At 55.2% G+C, this 18199-nt stretch overlaps 6 protein-coding genes across 6 annotated transcripts; 5 read left to right on the forward strand and 1 right to left on the reverse strand.

The window, feature by feature from the left end:
• Positions 1-1283: 1283 nt before the first annotated feature.
• A1O7_09772 (uncharacterized protein) lies at positions 1284-2576 on the forward strand (the record flags this gene model as incomplete). The annotated part of the gene is made up of 2 exons (XM_007763758.1): positions 1284-1356; positions 1408-2576. 2 exons carry the CDS (start codon positions 1284-1286, stop codon positions 2574-2576), a joined length of 1242 nt encoding a protein of 413 aa, XP_007761948.1.
• A 1332-nt stretch (positions 2577-3908) lies between these two features.
• On the reverse strand, positions 3909-5792 carry A1O7_09773 (uncharacterized protein; the record flags this gene model as incomplete). The annotated part of the gene is made up of 1 exon (XM_007763759.1): positions 3909-5792. One exon carries the CDS (start codon positions 5790-5792, stop codon positions 3909-3911), a length of 1884 nt encoding a protein of 627 aa, XP_007761949.1.
• A 1173-nt stretch (positions 5793-6965) lies between these two features.
• Positions 6966-8434, forward strand: A1O7_09774 (uncharacterized protein; the record flags this gene model as incomplete). Its single annotated transcript, XM_007763760.1, has 2 exons — positions 6966-7156; positions 7240-8434. 2 exons carry the CDS (start codon positions 6966-6968, stop codon positions 8432-8434), a joined length of 1386 nt encoding a protein of 461 aa, XP_007761950.1.
• Positions 8435-9713: 1279 nt separating this feature from the next.
• On the forward strand, positions 9714-11162 carry A1O7_09775 (uncharacterized protein; the record flags this gene model as incomplete). The annotated part of the gene is made up of 2 exons (XM_007763761.1): positions 9714-10123; positions 10175-11162. The coding sequence occupies 2 exons, from the start codon at positions 9714-9716 to the stop codon at positions 11160-11162; spliced, it is 1398 nt and encodes a 465-aa protein (XP_007761951.1).
• A 1925-nt stretch (positions 11163-13087) lies between these two features.
• Positions 13088-15658, forward strand: A1O7_09776 (uncharacterized protein; the record flags this gene model as incomplete). The annotated part of the gene is made up of 3 exons (XM_007763762.1): positions 13088-13259; positions 13308-13463; positions 13509-15658. The coding sequence occupies 3 exons, from the start codon at positions 13088-13090 to the stop codon at positions 15656-15658; spliced, it is 2478 nt and encodes an 825-aa protein (XP_007761952.1).
• A 950-nt stretch (positions 15659-16608) lies between these two features.
• A1O7_09777 (H/ACA ribonucleoprotein complex subunit 2) lies at positions 16609-17623 on the forward strand (the record flags this gene model as incomplete). The annotated part of the gene is made up of 2 exons (XM_007763763.1): positions 16609-17125; positions 17235-17623. The coding sequence occupies 2 exons, from the start codon at positions 16609-16611 to the stop codon at positions 17621-17623; spliced, it is 906 nt and encodes a 301-aa protein (XP_007761953.1).
• Positions 17624-18199: the final 576 nt, after the last annotated feature.

Here is an 18199-nt window from a genome sequence, read left to right on the forward strand (position 1 = left end):
CCAAGCAAGTGCGAAGAAGGACGTCCTCCAAACTGCCCTCGTTGATGCGAAATGTGCAACCGATACGAGGTGCTCTAGCGCATCGCGTGCCCAAGAAAGCCGATTAAGGCCCGCTGATCATTAAGTATATCTAGAACTGAACCTGGCATGTTTCTCTCTTGGGCCCGAATTCGCGGCAAATCCCTAACTAATTAAAGCACAGTAGCTGATCGTAGACCTGCGTGAGTGGCTGCTATCAGCCACCCAGCGTTATCGGTCCCCACCATTCACTAAGAAGGTTGGACCAGATGAAGTCGAGTCATTCTTCGCAGTGGCGAGGAGCATCGGAGTTGTTCTCCCAAGCCTGCGTGCAGCGGGTATGCACTCACACACTGCGCTGCACTGCACAGATGCAGTAGCACTGCAACTACCACATGCAGCCCATGTTTCTTGTCAGTCATCGAGACCTGGACCTGCGTTGAGCCGCCTGAACTGCCGCAGATCAGATGCAAGAGCAGGGGGGCCGTCTCATACGGGTCTTGTAAGCGAAGAACCTCTCGTTTGAACCTGAACAATCAATCATTCAATCAGTCAGTCAGCAGTCAGTCATCAGCCAGTCATTATTTTCCAGCTTTCACAACTCTGATTCTGACTGATCGTGTTCATAGTTAGGACAATCACCCGCGCCCCCCCACCTCCCACAGCACCTACAGCATCCTGACTACGGCGTCTTAATCCGCACTATTGCTCCGCCTCGTTGCGCCATCCCACGCCATTCTCCAGCTTTTCAAACCTTCCGAGACCCGAGCTATCCCGCTGTCAGCCTGCTGCCACCTGCCAGAAACGGCCCGTCCCTGTAAACCCAGCTGCGGAGGGGCAGCTCAAACTGCTCTCGTGCTTCCAAGTGGCTGTCAGTCAGCCAGTTTGTGCGGCCCGTTCGTGGGGTCTTGTCTCGCTGGGGCGTCGAGGCCGTTGAATCGGGAGCCACTTTTCCGCACCAACCTCCACCCCGTGGTCTACATATCGGACTGATACATCCCTGCTTTGCGGGCTGTCGGCATCCGGAGGGAGGGATTGGTTTGATTTCCACCTTAGAAAGAAGGGTGTCATCGCTGGAGAGATCGCCCTGCCTTACCCTTCTCACACCACATCACATCAGATCCTGCCTGGCCTTCTCCGTCCGCGCTGCAGGAGCAGCTAGGCATAAGAAGCCTTGTCTGTTCCCCTCCCCTCCGTGCTCCTTGCCTTTACAGAGTAGACGTCGTCGATTGTCCCTGTAGGCGAGACAACCAACTCGTTGCGTCATGGCCACGCCGGACGGAACCGTCGAAGTCAATGGCACGCATAAGCCGTCGGTGCTGATAGTAGGAGGGCTTGGTGAGTGAGATGCCTCGCGCGGCTCTGCGGCCCCTGCTGACCCGGAGTCAGGGTACATCGGTCGATTCCTCGCAAAGTACATCCACACCCAGAACCTGGCCTCCTCCATACGTATAGTCGACAAGGTGCTGCCGCAGCTGGCGCACCTTGCCCCCGAGTTCAGCGAGGCATGTGCGCAAGATAAATTCATCCAGGCCGATGCCTCGCGCGACACATCCATGGCCCGAGTCTTCGATCATCCGGACCGGCCCGATGCATCCTGGGACTATGTCTTCAACTGCGCGGGCGAGACCGCCTGGTCGCAGCCTTCGGAAATATACAAGCTGCGGTCCTGGCAGGTGAGCGTCACCTTGGCGAAGGAGGCCGCGAAACGCCAGGTCAAATCCTTCGTCGAGGTCAGCACAGGCATGGTGTATGCCCCCAACCGGACGCCGCGGACCGAACAAGACAAATTGAAGCCGTGGCTCAAGCTTGCAAAAGCAAAATTGGAGGCCGAACAAGAACTGTCACGAATACCGGGTCTTAACCTCGTCATCCTGCGCCTGGCGCACGTCTACGGCGAATACGACTCCAAGTTCATTGCAAAAGCTCTGTGCCTGGCCCGCGTCTACCAGGAGCAGCAAAAAGAGCTAAAGTGGCTGTGGACCGAAGACTTGCGCATCAACACTGTGCACGTGGAGGACGTGGCCCGCGCGCTGTGGGCGGCGGCCGAATGGCGGACCAAGAACGCGGTCATCCCCCCGTTGTTGGTATCGTCATCATCGTCCTCCTCCTCGCCGACCTTCTCCCGCCGACCAACGCTCTCCAAGGGCGAAGACGCCCCCAGCGGGAATGTACCCGTCTTCAACATCGTCGACCACGGTCAGACAAGCCAGGGCCAGCTGGCGGACATCATCTCCAAGGTCTTCGACATCAAGACCGGCTTCCAGGGCACCATCATCTCGCAGTTCGCCAAGATGAACCTCGAGCACGTGGTCGACGACCTGAATGAGGACATCCTCCAGCCGTGGGCCGACATGCTCGAGAAGAACGGCATTACGAAACCGGGACCCCTTACTCCGTTTCTGGAAAAGGAACTGCTCAAGGATACGGACTTGAGTCTTGACGGCTCGCTGTTCGAGCGCGTCGTCGGCTTCCAATACGATCGGCCCGACGGACTAACTGTCCAGGGCATCAAGGAGATGATCGCCAGTTATGAGAAGATGGGATGGTGGCCCTGAAGGACGGCCCGGTCGCGTGTATTTGCCTTGACTGCTTCAGCTTCAGCTTCCCAAGTGCGTGGAGTTTCATGAATGGTCGCTGGCCACGCAACAAGACGAAGGCATCAGTGACGGAATGGAGTAAAATAGGACTTTAATCCACGGCATACAGCTCACAACCCACAGTTGAAAGACACCAGACTATTCGTGTACGGCCGAGAAGACGAGATGGAACGGGATGGGATGAAACAAAGCCAGGATGGGACATGATTCACGACTTGTGTTGCGCCTGTTTACTCACATGCTGGCTGACGACTTTGCGACGCCTCGCTACTTACACTGGATCCAGTTCCATCTGCCCTTTTCCAATCTCTCACAGGTCCATCTATCCAGTCTGTTTCAACACTTCAGATCTCCAGTACCCTATTCTTGTACTCCGACCCTTCAGCACTCCAGCACTCCAGCGCTTCAGATATCCACAAGATCCAACCCACAGAATCCCAACTACGAGAGCCCAGTCATAGAAAGACAGAACACGAATACCCACATGCGGTTCCACAGTCCGCTTTTTTCTGCGCGCACAATTACTTCCACTCCGCCACATACTTTCGAGGAACGCCAGACGAGACGAGAATTCAAAAAAAAATACCAAAAGAAAGCTGAACATCGAGTCCACTTGGGAGGTTTGCCGCAATTTGTGTGAATGTGGGCATGGGTGCGTGTGCGTGTGCCGGGGTGTCTGTGTGTACAGTATGTGGTGCGCACTACGGGCCTCTTGATGTGACATGTTTTTCAGGTACCCAATGACGATCCTGTTCTGTGGTGGCGAGCGAGGTCCAGAACTCCGTACCAGTAATGTATCTCCGCTTCTCAGTTCAGAGAGCCATCGAGTAGCGGATATAATTCAACGAATTTCCGTCCCAGACGACTCTACCTACCTAGGTAGACACGGCACGGTACGTGGAAATCATCCCTCTTTGACACTACATGGTGCCAACTACGTACCTAGGCAGGTAGGCAGGCAGGCAGGTAGGTAGGTAGGTACAGAGTTAGCTAATGTATAATGAATGGATGTAATGTCCGTGTCTGAGGACGACAATGCGCTCTTCATTCCCTCATTCATCCACTCACCTACGGAGTACTCAATAGTTGTATCTGTCGTAGCTACAACGGCATGGCGGTAGATTTATGAGGATTCTCTATTGGTTGAGCTCATTTAGGTATTCAGCCAACACCCTATACGCTCTTGCGCTCTTCGCTCTGCCCTGATTATGCACTCACTCAGAGCATCGAATGACCTCCATCAAGGCCGGTCTGGCTGCTTCATCTGCGTCTCTCTACCCTCACCCATTCTCAGAGCATCGAATGACCTCCATCAAAGCTGGCCACTTCATCTGCGCTCGTCAGGATCCCTTCGACAAACCGCCAACCCTGGAGCTGCATCAACTTCCACTGGTCTGCGACCTTCTTGGTCACGAGATCGCCGGTCGCCACTGCGTCTTCCTTGGAATCATGGCCCGCCTCGCCTGCCGTCTGGATCCCGCGCGAGAGATACTTCTGGCTGAGAATCTTCAGGCCGAACCGGACGGGCAGACCGCGCGGGTGCGGGTAAAGCAGCACCGTATCGATCACAAAGGGGTGTATGATGCGCAGGACGTTGAGGTCGTTCTCGATCGCGTGCCCAATCAGGGGTGTCTCGGAGCTGATGAGGTCAAGAAGCAGCTGTCGAGCCGAAGCTGGGGAGTCCACTTTACGGAGCTCACCTCCTTCGACGAAGGGTGTGTCGTAGGTCTTCGCCGACACATATGTCTCCTTGGTCACGCCGGAGAAGCGGGTGTTCAGATCGAGAAGCTCGCCGTACGTGCGTACAAAGACGTCGAGGAGGAGTCTTCCGTCTGGCCACGAAACTGCGGTCACGCGAATGACTTCCATCCCCAGCGTCGTGTAGCCCATCTCACAGTCGAAGGATACTGGGTGCAACGGTCGAACGCCGGGTTTGGCGGGTGTGTGTTCAAACTGCAGGATACTGGCAAGGCGCTTGGGGTCTTTGACCCCGAACACGTGCGTCTCGCCTTCCGAGCAGCCTTCACTGCCTTCGGGCTTGTTGCAGCACGGGTGGGTTCCCTCTGATCGACCTTGACGGTTTGCTCGGGCCCAGTGGTACCGACATTTTCCTCCGCTGGTCAAGCGTCCGCTGTCATCGCGCCCGGGGAAGACCTGGAACCGGGTACCGCATCTGTCGCATGTTTCGTATCCTTTGGCTGCTGCGACGCCTGCCCTGGCCGTGGCAATCTCCATGGCAGAGGGCTGCGTGGTGACATATCCATACTTTTCCAGGCCCTCCAAGGGTGTCCGCAGATGCCTGAGCACGGCGATCTGCTGATTCGAGGAAGAAAGGCCTATCGAAGTCAAGTCGGCGCTAGGGTTGGCCGCTGCCTTCTGTTGCACCTTGGCGGGACCTGTCCATTCGAGAATTCTCTTGACCCATTCTTCAGTGGTCATCTTCTTGATTCTCATAATGGTCTGGGAAACGGCATTTCTGTAGATGTCGCCTTCCAGTTTCGTGGCTGCTTCTTCCTCGTCGAGCGCGAACGTGATCAACTCCTGCTCATCCAGAACGAGCGGTTTCCATTTGGCGTCCGAGCTGGCAAGCTTGCTGTTCTGGGCTTTCATTTGCTCGTGCAGTTTCTGTAGTACCGTCAACCTGGTTTTGAGCTGGGCTGGTGCCTTGATCACGTTGCGCGGTGTCAGTGTCTCCAGGTTTGGCGGGTTCTTCTTCTTAGTTGGTTGTGATACCTCTTCCGTCCTCTTCGACGGTGGTGGGGAGACTGTTCTGGTCAAGGAAGCTATTTTTTGGTCGGCGGATGTTTGGGACGCGGTACGGGGACCTCCCTTCAAAGTTCCCTCATGCTCTGTAGAAATGGCCGTCGGCTTTACCGTTGGGGGTGATTGTCTTTCGGGCGCTAATGATGCGGGAGGTCCAAGACGGCGGCTCTTCGCTTTCACGACATCTACACGCTGTACATCTCTCGGAGGGGATCCCAGCCGCCTCCGCTTCGAAGGTGGGGGCGACACATCTCCAGCACTGAGAGGGTCATATTCTTGCGCCACCACGAGCGTCTCGCCTGCATCGGAAGTACGGGCTTGAAGGCTGTGTGAGAAGATGCAAATAGGAAGGTCGCAATCATGCTGTCGAGGACAAGGAGTTGCACGAAAGCGTCCCAAGGAGGAGAACATGGTATCGGAACGGACGAGGACAAAGTGGGTTGATAAGCATGAACGTTCGGTGGTGAAGGGGTGTTGGCGAGGTTGCCTTCGACGTCAAGCACGGACCGGGGCTGGGCTTGAGCCTTGGGGGAACCAGGAATTAGCGATTGGATGCGACTGGACGACCTTCGGGGAAATTGTCCTCTGTGTTCAAAGATCCTCACAAAAGGAAACACGGCCTGTCTGGAACCCTAGCCCTAGTTGCTTTTTGTAGCACCCAATAGCATCAGCCAGTGTACGCTCTGACGTGGATTCAGGTGAGGTTAGCCACTCAGCAGCCCCGGACGTCCGTCACTATCAAGTAAGTCGAAGCCTTGCAGTGGGTGATAGGCATGCTCAGTGCCCAGAAGCAGCGGGCAGCAGCCTCGGGTACCACCTTATCGCACGCTGAGATATGGGTTGCGATATCGCTCAGAGACACAGACAGGAAGGGGTGTCCATTTCAGATACGTAATGCGTCCTTGGTGGTGTGCTGTACATCAGAGGACGAGATCAGCGCGGATTGATTCGTGGGACGACCGTGCTCAGCGGCCATAAATGCCGGCTGTCGCTGTGTAAGAAGGCAAAAATATTTCTTCTGTCGTTTCACGCGTGGCACGTAGCTTTGTTGTCCTCAACGGAAACCTGCGTGGTTGGCTGCTGTGTGCTCCCTGGACGTGTATTCCATCCGTGAATCAGATAAATCCCAGGCTGGACACAGAAGGAGGCACTTACTGTACTGAGACGGTTGTGAGGGACGATTCAGACGAAAGTGAGGTCTCGGTCAAATTTCCTCCAGATGTCAAGCCTCACGCCTCGCGAATGCCAGACAGCCAGCAAAGACAGCCCATCGCTCGCTACAGAGCACAGGCAGGGTTCAATAAGCCGTCGCCTAAGTTGAGACCCGGAGGTTGAGTTTGGAGGCACCTGTGGTGTCGAGGAGTCTTCCTAGGTACCCTTAAATTAACTGGAGCCTACCTACATAGGTATCGGCGATCGGGTGTTGCTCCTTCCGGGCTTGCTAAGGGCGCGCGCCCACAACAACACACGCGTCATTGTTCTGCCTTGGCGCCTCCGGTAGCTGAGTGGCGCTGCTCTAATAACATGTCACTGCCCTTCGACCTGCGAAGCATCAACAAGCAAATCCTCTTCTTCAACCGGAAGATGGCTCCAGCCTTGCGAAGATCGGGACAATCCACTCCTCAAAAGGCGCAGCATCTCATCGTTCTGGTCCACGGGCTGTGGGGGAATCCGGCTCATTTGGACTATGTCGCAAAGTCGCTGCGTGATCGCTATGGAGACGAGGATCTCGTTGTACTCGCTTGTCGCAGGAATCTCGGCTCCCTGACTTACGAGTAAGTCCCCTGGAAAACCGACTCCCCACAGTCATGACTTCCACCTCTCTTGAGACTGCCCTCCAGTGCTGACGAGGAAATAGTGGTATTGAAGTAGGTGCTGAGCGGGTCGCCAGGGAGGTCGAGGATGCTTTGGAGGAGCTGGGACGGGACGGTCACAAAATCACCCGATTCTCGATGGTCGGATATTCCTTGGGAGGGCTGGTCGCGCGCTACACAATCGGCCTGCTTTACCATAAGGGACTTTTCAACAGCATCAGCCCGATTAACTTCACGACTTTCGCAACGCCGCACTTGGGTGTCCGGACGCCTCTGACCGGGTATCAAAACCATCTCTGGAATGTCCTAGGCGCTCGCACGCTATCAACATCCGGCCGCCAGGTGTTTATGATTGATAACTTCAGAAACACGGATCGACCTCTCTTGAGTGTTCTTGCAGACCCTGACAGCATCTTCGTTCATGCGCTTGCTCGTTTTCAGCACCGGTCTCTGTATGCTAATATTGTCAACGATCGCACCACAGTCTTCTATACGACTGGGATCTCACGATGCGATCCTTACGTCGATTTGGGGAAGATCAACCTGCACTACCTCAAAGGCTATGAGCCGGTCATACTGGACCCAGACCACCCCTGCGATCTGATACCGGAGCAGGAGCTGCCAACCTTCTACCAAAGATTTCGCATGCATAGCCAGACTTGTTTGCGCAGAGCACCGATCTTCCTCGCACTGGTCGTGCTACTACCCATCGCAACAATAGCTTTTCTCATTAACTCCGGCATCCAGACGTTTCGCAGCCGGCGAAGGATACAGTTACATGAGGCTGATCATCGAGACGAAGGGTTCGGTCTATACAAAATCCCTTGGATGGTCCAGGATATGCGCATTGGTCTCGAGGACGCTTTCGAAAATGTGAATGCTGCTCAACAACAGGAGTATCTACCCGAGGGATCAGAAGAGATAGCAGATGCAATCGTAGAAAGCCCTGCTCTGTCTTCAGCGGCTTTTGCGAAGAGTACCGAGTCCTTACTGTCTGAGAAGTCAGAGAGTGACCAAGCTCCGCTCGCTGAACGATCTCAGAGTTTCCCGACCTTAGCACTGACCACAGCACAGTTTGCAATGATCAAAGCGCTCGACGACGTGGGGTTCCGGAAGTACCCCGTCTACATCCACAAGAGCAGCCACAGTCACGCAGCGATCATCGTGCGCTTTCCTAGAGCTGCATTTGAGGAAGGAAAAGTGGTTGTGAAGCATTGGCTGGACAATTTCCACATTTAGTTTGGTTGCATTTCGCTGGAGCCGAGTCCCCATCAGCGTTGCATACGGACAGCACAGAGTGAGCTGTACCGTACACTTCTCCTGTGCGTTCCCCAAGCATTCGGCATCATGCTCAGTGTTGTCCTTATCTTTTCAGAAGCGACCCCAATCAGGCGAGATGGCTTGAGCAATTTGGGATAGTGCTACATGGTCACCTCGCAACATTCTTGGACGTACCAACTTTCAGAATTACCGCTATTTGCACATGTCTTCTGTTATCAAAACTGTCATCCTAACCCGATGTCATGGACACGCAGGAGGATCAACCACAATCTATGCGCTCCAGGACATCGACAATGGGACTCACCTTATTGAAGGCGCAGGATCGTTCTCGAGAGCAGAACCCTATGTGGCTCCAAAGGCTCCCCTGCTCTCGATTCATAGGTCAAAATCCAGCTGATCTCGGAACCATACATGTACCTGATGAGGCTGCAACTGTGCACGACTGACGAATTACGGACGAGCATACGAGGTTTCCACTGCCCGGGTCCTGACTAGGTAATCCGTACATTGTCTGGTACCTGGTCCACCAGGTACTACGAGTACACAGTAAGAACGGTGGTGACGTCAAATGTGTACAAGCATTCAGCACGAAAGAAGACCCAAAGAGCACACCGCAGGTTGCAGACAAGCTGAGACCAAGCTATTCGCAGCAGTCGTCTCAGGCTGCGGATCACTATGCAACTCAAGGCCTCGCGAAAATGTCCCACATGTCACGACTCCAACAAAACCCAAACAGCGTCTCCCGAGCATCTCTGCGGCTTTTAAATTCTCTGGGGGCAACGGACTTTAGCCTCGAGATCGCTGAAAGAGGCGACGTCTATTCGCCCGACCAAGGACGATGTTAGAGCAAGGCTACGTCATTCCCTCCTCGTCGACACCCCTGTTGGTTGATATTTCCGAGAAATGCTCCAGTGCTTCACCACGACGTGTTTCGTTCAGTTATCGGGATACCCACTGTTTATGTTACAATTATTTGATTTCTTCCACTTTTCATCCACGTGGCTCGCTGCTTGCCTCCACCTCCAGCATGGAAGCGATGGCGGTATCTCGTCGAAGGCGATCTATATAATCCATACACCCGGCACCTCAGAGAATCAGCGTATGTCCTGATCTCATTGCTGATCCCTTAGAGTTAGCCCACTGCCAAACACCCCGTGGACTAGTCGATTTTCTCCCAACATCCTTTGGACCGGTCGTGTTCCTCTGCACCGCTCGGCAGGAGATTCAGACCATCAAGATGGAGTCCGACAGACCCTCAAACCTGGACCCAGGCACGTCGTATCCCACAGCCGCCAAAGCCTCCCGCGCCGGCTTGAGAAGAGTCTCTAGTCAAAATGCAAAACGCGAGGACCTCTTCTCAGGTCCGACCCTGGTCGGACCGCCTGACCGCTTGGGGTCCCGGTCCGGTGCCAGTGAGATGGCTCTTGCCATGGAAATGGCGAAGCATCATCTGGCGGAATCCTCGCCGACCTCGACACCACCTGTCTCTGGTCCAGTCACACCTAGCGACATTGGTCCGGCAACCACCGACAAATACGCCTTTGCCTTTGATATTGATGGGGTCCTCATCAAAGGTGGTGAAGTGATACCGGAGGCTATTGAAGCCATGAGAGTTCTGAACGGCGAGAATGAGTTCGGCATCAAAGTGTAAGTGCTTACTGATGGTTCAAGGGGTAGCGTACTAACTCCTCATACCAGGCCCTATATCTTCGTGACCAACGGGGGCGGCAAGACAGAGGAGGAACGGTGCATCCAGCTCAGCAACCAACTTCAGATGGATGTATCTCCTGGGCAGTTCATCTGCGGACATACACCTATGAGAGAAATGGCCGAGAAATACGAAACCGTCTTGGTGGTTGGTGGTGAGGGCGAGAAGTGCCGCGAGGTCGCAAAGGGGTACGGCTTCAAAGACGTTATCACACCCGGAGACATCATAAAGGACAACGAAGCTACCACGCCGTTCCGAAAGCTGACTGAACAAGAGCGGCAACTCTCACACGGCCGCAACTACGGAGAAATCAACATCGAGGCCGTGTTTGTATTTGCCGACAGTCGGGACTGGGCAGGTGACTCTCAAATCATCCTTGACCTGTGCATGTCCAAGAACGGCCGTCTGGGTACCAGGTCGGAGACCTTCGACGAAGGCCCGCCTGTCTATTTCTCCCACAACGACGTGGTCTGGGCAACATCCCACACGTACTCACGAATCGGCATGGGTGCCCTTCGAGCGTCTCTCGAGGCCATGTACCGAGCCATTACGGGGAAAGAGCTGAAGACGGTCGCCTTCGGCAAGCCGCAGGTCGGCACCTTCCAGTTCGCAACCAGACTCCTCCAGCAATGGCGGAAGGACACACACGGGATTGACCGACCTCCGGAAACCGTGTACTTTGTCGGCGACACTCCCGAATCCGATATTCGCGGCACCAACGAATTCGACCAATCAGGCCAATCCGAGGCCAACTGGTATTCCATCTTGGTGCGGACAGGTGTCTTCCAGGAAGGCACGCGTCCCAGATATATGCCCAAGATGACTGTCGACAACGTTCTCGAGGCGGTCAAGCATGGCATGAAGCGCGAATTCGACAAGGCGATCAAAGACATAACAATTGGTGGCGGCGCACCACAGCTGGCTAACGCCATCGCCGAGGATGACTACGAGGAAGTGGCGGCCACGAATGGAGAGTAGAATGGCTATGACAGCTTAGCGACACGGCGTTTTTGATATGATTAACCACCATGGATCGATACCCACCATACACCACTGCTGTGAAGAGGAGTTATGAAGGGGATCTCCAGTGCCTCAACATTTGGGGGGCTGAATGGCGCCATTGGCTATGTTACATATTCTATACCTATTCGGGTCTTGTGAATCCATGACCAATGCCTACTCGTAGCATGATCATCAAATAAGGAACAATAATTGGGGGCGAATCCGGCCAGATATTGGGGGCCACGTGAATTTCCGAGAGCTGCACATCGGCCTTTTCCAAGAATCTCAGCCCTTCCGTAGACCACACTGTACGAGGTGGATGAGTGTCTACCAGAACAAATAAGAACATCGATATCTTCCAGTTTATAGAACCAGGTTGCCCTGCCACCCTGTGCAGAAGGTATAGGGAGAGCCTCGGACCGTGGTCTCGCCATGTTGTTGACCAGGGAAGTTCCAAGGTCGAGGCTGGCGTGGGTACGCCATTGGTACGGAGTACTGTGGTAGGAGTTGGCGAGCTCCAAGATTTGGATGGGCGGGATCTGTGCACGCCGCCCTTCGAGCCAAAAGATAAATTTAGGGCTTCGGTGTCGACTTCTCGATGGTTGGACCTGTGAAAGGCCATTGCAGATCTCACACCTCGCTCATAGCAGGTGACACGTATCAAGACAGCCCCGGCACCTCTGAGAAAGTCATGCGCGCACTTGGTACGGAGTATGGTTGCTGGCCTAGCCTTCGATGCGCCATTCCCGTGTTGGACTCCTAGGCAGACTCTTGTACCTGAACTCGCAGCAGGCGTCAGACTAATGTACAGGGTATTGAAGAAGGCGAATCATCCTCTGTGGCAGATGAGCACTAGGGTCCTAAAACGGCTGCCTACGCGAACACCCGAGAAACCAAGCCAAAGAGAATAAGCAACTGACGTCTGAGGGACAGTCCGACCATTTGCCTTGGCCACGAGTGCAGCACGAGTCGTTCGGAATCTCTTGACCTGGTTCGCCGAAGCCAGTAACTTGTTGGTTCAGGGCGAGGCAGGAAAAGGACTCCGATTCAGAGTGGCTGTGAGCGTGGTGAGTCGTGCGTTGTGGTGGTGGTGGTGGTGGTGGTGCGTGCACGGTTGTCGCTTGCTTATTGTGGCCTGTGGACGCTGGCGTCGCGGCGCCCACTCGAGCCACTAAAGCCTCTCCGGGGCCACTGGGGGGCACTGAAGCCAGTCTTAGGCTGCACTGGGTCAAACCCTACTGTATCCTACGGTGCCTACAGCAGGAACTAGGTGGCTAACTAGTTAGCTACTCGTACTTAGATCTTTGTGACTGCACCTCCCACCGAACCAACCCTCTTTCAAACCTAGACAAAACTCCAGACCAACTCACGTTGACGCTCGCATTCACACACTGTACACACCCACACCCACCCTCTTTTCGCCCCCTGCTGTCCAGCGTCGCGTTCCATATTCGATTCGGCTCTTCTGCTCCTGTCCCTGTCACTGTCACTTCCCACTTTTCCAGCAACCTTCTGTGCCTCAACTGTCAGACACACTCAGCGAAGCCCTGCGCCCACTGACAGCGGCTGGGACCAAACCCTGAGCAGCGCCCTGCTCTCGCGCTTGGCCAGGCTTGCTTTCAGCTGATCCATCCTCCAGAATCACCTTGGACCTTCACACTCATCCTCCTCCACGTTCGCCGTCACAGTTCGATCCACGTACCGGCGACAACTCTGTCGACTGTCCTCTGAAACGCGTCAAGAAACATTGGTGGCCTGAGCTGCGCCGCCTCCTCCCCGCGAAACCCTCGAGCTCTACCAAGTGATCGAACCTAGGGCCACGTCAATATCACAAGGGGCGGTCATTCCTGCTTCTTAACAGCGGTGAAAAGCGCGCCCGCGCCTGTAGCTGCAGCCGCACTATGGCAACAGGAAGCGCTGGGACCTCGACCTCTCCACAACCCATTATCCAACCTCTTCACCGCGCTGCTCCCGCGCCTCCCCCCTTAAGCACAGCCTCTCCTCCGTCGAGGCGAGAGCTAGCGTCATGGTGGAAAAAGTTCAGGAAGACAACAGAAAAGAACGAGGAGAAAGGTGAGCAGGAATGCGCTGGTGGGCTGGCTGTCGCTAACTCTTCGCCAGCTGACGGTGGTCCGGGCATATTCGGGGTCCCTCTGGCCGACAGCATCAGATATGCCAATGTGGCCATTTCGTTACAGAATGATAACGGCGAGAGCTTCATCTACGGTTACGTGCCGATCGTGGTGGCGAAATGCGGAGTGTTCCTCAAAGAGAAAGGTACGGTCTTTTCCTATACCATTAGACCAAACTGACAGATCCCAGCCACCGACATCGAGGGTATCTTCCGTCTGAGCGGATCCGCGAAAAGGATCAAGGAGTTGCAGACCATCTTCGACTCGCCAGACAGATATGGAAAGGGTCTAGACTGGACCGGCTACACGGTCCACGATGCGGCCAACATTCTTCGTCGCTATCTCAACCAGCTTCCCGAGCCCATTGTCCCTCTCGAGTTCTACGAGCGCTTTCGCGCGCCTCTTCGCTCGGCGACGTCAACAACCGGAACCAACGGTGGGACACAGACGCGCGACATGAGTTATGACGACCACAACATTGCCGTCGCTGCATATCAGAAACTGATAACAGAGCTGCCGCCGCTCAATCGTCAACTGCTCCTCTATCTACTTGATCTCCTCGCAGTCTTTGCTTCAAAGTCAGACCTGAACCGCATGACGGCCGGCAACCTGGCCGCGATTTTCCAGCCTGGCATACTCTCACATCCGTCGCACGACATGTCGCCGCAGGAGTATCGACTTAGTCAAGATGTGTTGATCTTCTTGATCGAGAACCAGGATAACTTTCTGATTGGCATGTCGGGCACCGCGGTGGATGAGAAAACTCAGAAGGACGTGGAGAGCGGCGCGCCATCTGTACGGTCGCCGAAACCTGTTGGGCGGTCTGCATCGAACGCGAGTGCTGGTGCTGATAGTCTTCGAAAGTATGGTGTTCGGCGCAATGTCTCGGTCTCATCCCGAGGTTCTCGGGAACGAGGGAGCCCGGGTGTTTCAAGCCCGGGTACACCGTCAGGCGTCACTTCGTTTTCCGGAAGTTCAGGGATCGCACGAAGCAATACTGTTCCGTCAAAAAGATCTCCCGCCATTGCTCCTAACCGGTTTCAGAATATCAACGATGCCGGCGACTCGACCACTCCTCCAAGAGGCCCTCTTTCCCAAGAGAACACCACTCCACCCACGACTCAAGGGCAGACCGGGTCCAGATCATCCAGATCTGGGTCTATCCAACCAGAAGATGCTGACGGCAGAGCAGGATCTGTACCTGCACCTGCACCACCGGTCCAGGCACCCGGTCAGCCGCCGCAACAAACCGACCCTGTGCCGGCAGCACAACCGGTGCCCAACCAGACCAGCCACGCACAGGTCACGACTGCAGCTCCACAACCCATCACAACAAGAGAGCGGAAAATCTCAAACTTGTTTCCCAAGTCGCCAATCTTTGGGCCCTCTGACCCCCAGGGAAGGCAACCGAGGAAGTTGCAGAAGAAGCAAAAGATTCCCGGAAGTTCCAACGACAGCGCTCAAAGCTCGATGAATTCACTCCATGGTGACGAACCGGCGACATTCCACACACCTCTTGTCTCACCTGATATCAATAGTGTTGCACGACATGACCCATTGGCTGCGTCGCAAGGTCCTGCTTTCACGAACACGACCGCCACACCCATCAACGAGGCCCCACCGTTGAAGCAATTTCCCACGCCTACTTCTGGGGCTGATGGACAGAATCACGCCTTGAAGCCTCCTGCATCTCCCCCCGCATCCACACGTTCTCGCCCCTCCTTTAGTGACCATTCAGATGGCGACGTAGTTGATGATACCCTTCCTCAGCCCGAAAGAGAGAAGCGTCGTCATCGCTGGAGGTTCTCGTCATCAGCGAAGAAGGGAGAGTACTCACCACTGACGCCGCCGCCTCCCATCGGGCAGAACGCTGGGGCCCGGGGAAGTAATAGCTCTCTCGGCAGTTCGAGTCGACCACGGAAAAGCTTTACGGGCGATTCACAGCTGACACAGTCATCGATCATCGACGCGAACGTCAGCGGACAGCAGAATCTCGTGAGCCATTCCAACCAGGAGTCGGGGGATCCTAACAAGGACCTTAACGGGGAGATGGAGAAGAAGGGTCTGTTCGGCAAGTTGAAGGCCAAAATTTCGCAGACCAGAGAAGAGAGGCACGCTGAGAAGGAAAGGGCCAAGAGTCCGCCGCGGAGTGAGCAGGGCGCTTCCAGGAGTAGTCTGGCTGCATTTGCTCAGGAGCACTTTTCGCCGAGAGGACGGTCCTTTGATGGATTGCGTGACCAGGCGGCTCTGTCGACATTACCAGAGAAACCAGCCGTCGACGGACCGGCTCAAGCGGCGAAGTCGTCAATGGACCCTGGACAGCGGCCAATAGGAGCATGACGGACTACGATGAGAAGGGCTTTCTGGACTAGCACGGAAGGAGAGCACTAACAAGGTGGCAAGAGGCGTGTCTACGCGGTCGAGCGGGACCGTTATGACTGGGATAAGCGCCTTGACGATCGCCATAGACTGGAAACCTGAAGGACAAAGGGATGAGCGAAACAGTGCTGGGGACTGGGAAGGAAAGAGAGAGGGTCATGCATGGTATCATGTCATTCCGTGAGACGAAGTGCTTGGGTACATACAGTGCAGTAGGATACGTACAAAAGTTGGAATAGCATGAACATGGGAGAGCAGTAGCAGTGTTGCAGCATGAGGTATGAGTCTGCGCACGGCTCATGCTTCCTATCACGTATCAGGCCAAACTTGACTCTCGGACATGATGAATCCGGTCCGCAGTATCGAGTAATTACTGGCCACAAAGAAGTACTCAATCTACAGACCTACCTAGGTAGTCAGCTACACAGTACTCCGTACGGAGTAACTCGACGGCCTTGTGTGACCACGCGACTGACAGTATGCCAGCGTGGGGCCCCAAGACGGTTAGCGCCCCTCTCCCGCTCTAGCAGCAGGACCTCGAAACCAATTTTCAAGCTCGACACCGAAACTGTACAGCCATCAATTTTTTAACTGCACAAGGTGCGGAGTACGTCCAAATTTCCAGCCACACGAGAAGTCGAGTCGAGTCGAGCTAAGTCAAGCAGAGTAAAGCAGTGCAGCAGTACAGGTCCCGACTCTATCATTGTGCCTTCCTCAATCTTCGCTCTTCACTCTTCCGTTCGTCGTTCTCTCAGCAGCCCGCGAGGCCGGTGCTGCTAGAAGTGCTCTGCGTTCGGCTTTCGCACGACCCTCTCAAAAAGACTCTGTCCTCGCTCTTTCTGGCCACACGCACGCTTCCACAGCAGTGACTTGACTTTCACGACCGATAGTCCGCCCAACGCATTCACACAATGGCGAAAGATAAATCCTCTGCCACCTCGGGCTCCAAGGAATCCAAAGCCGCCGCCAAGGCAGCTGCCAAAGCGGAGCGCAAGGCCGCGAAACATGCGCGCAAGGTGGAAAAGTTGGCGAAGAAGGGCGGCGTGACCAAGTCCAAGTCCAAGAAGGAAAAGGAGGTGAATGGCAAGAAGGAAACGGAGAAGAAAAAGGCCCGAGCCGAGAGGGCGTTGGGTGAGATCGAGAACGCTAAAGACGAGGAAAGTGGCGAGGAGGAAGAGGATGAGGACGTCAAAGTCACGGCTGGGGATGTGGCTTCAAGTGGAGAAGAGGAAGAAGATACGACGATGAATGGTGTGGCGCCCGAGGACTCCGAGGACGAAGATGAAGAGGCCGAAGCCGCGACGACCGTAGTGGTCAAGAAGGAGGCCCAAGCACCCGTCGTGCGGCCTGTGGGTGCGCTCGTCCCCTTCGCGAATCCTCTTGCGGATGAGAAGGTCGCCAAGAAGGTGTTCAAGGGTGTAAAGAAAGGTATGTGTCACGGTCACTCTGCGTGTATTTGCGGCTCTTCTCCCCCTCGCCGAGAGGAACTGACCGACCATCTCTGTCTGATGCACACGCTAATATCTGTCCCCTGCAGCCGCGGCGCACCGCACCCTCAAACGTGGCGTCAAGGAAGTCGTCAAGGCGCTGCGAAAGTCCCCTTCCTCTCAGGTGGACAACGAGTCCTTACCCATCGGCATCGTCATCCTAGCCGCGGACATCTCGCCCATGGACGTGATCAGCCATATCCCCGTGCTGGCTGAGGATCATCACATCCCTTACATTTACGTGACTAGTCGGGCGGAGCTAGGCATTGCAGGCATGACGAAACGGCCGACCAGCGTCGTGATGGTGAGTCGCGAAGTGGGCAAGAAAGCGGCGGATAAGAAGGACAAGCCCGCGGAGTCGGGAACAGAGCCATGGGCAGAGACGTACAAGGGACTTGTCAAGGTCGTTGAGCGGGAGGGTCGGCATGTGAAGGTCTGATCCAGCCACGACACGAACCTAGGGCCTGTCTTGCGGGATTGGAAACGCGAATCGAGAGGTCAAGGGATCTCCGTCCATGACTTGGATGAGAGTCTCCTTGAGCCCGTCTTCGTCATGTTCGGGAAGTGAGGAGGACGCCGTGCGAATGCAGGGGACCGGACCGGACCGGACTGGAGTGGAGTGGAGTGGACGATAGTGCTGCCACCACCACTGGTTGCCGTTACCATCCCTATTTGGGATCTGGTCATAACAGCCATGGCACATTACGGGCGTCGATACCCACTGGATTCCGTCCAGGACTTCTCTTCCACGTCCAGCATGTTTTCGATTGAAGAGGCAACGAGCCAAACGAGCCAGATCTAATCGTCACCTCAAGTTCAATCAGATCAGCTCATGAGCGGTATCATGGCAGAAGGTACTGCCAATCCACCCAGCGCAAGAGCACCAAAACCCATTCCGGCAAGCTGTAAGTCATGACGGGACGGCAAATGCGATATGCTGGGCCCAAGGAGGTAGGAGTGGGGCCTACGCAGACAACGAACCTCGACTCTTCAGCTCTGGGGTCTCTATTCATTG

Source organism: Cladophialophora yegresii (assembly GCF_000585515.1).
Source record: "Cladophialophora yegresii CBS 114405 chromosome Unknown aczIN-supercont1.7, whole genome shotgun sequence".
Lineage (NCBI taxonomy): Eukaryota > Fungi > Ascomycota > Eurotiomycetes > Chaetothyriales > Herpotrichiellaceae > Cladophialophora > Cladophialophora yegresii.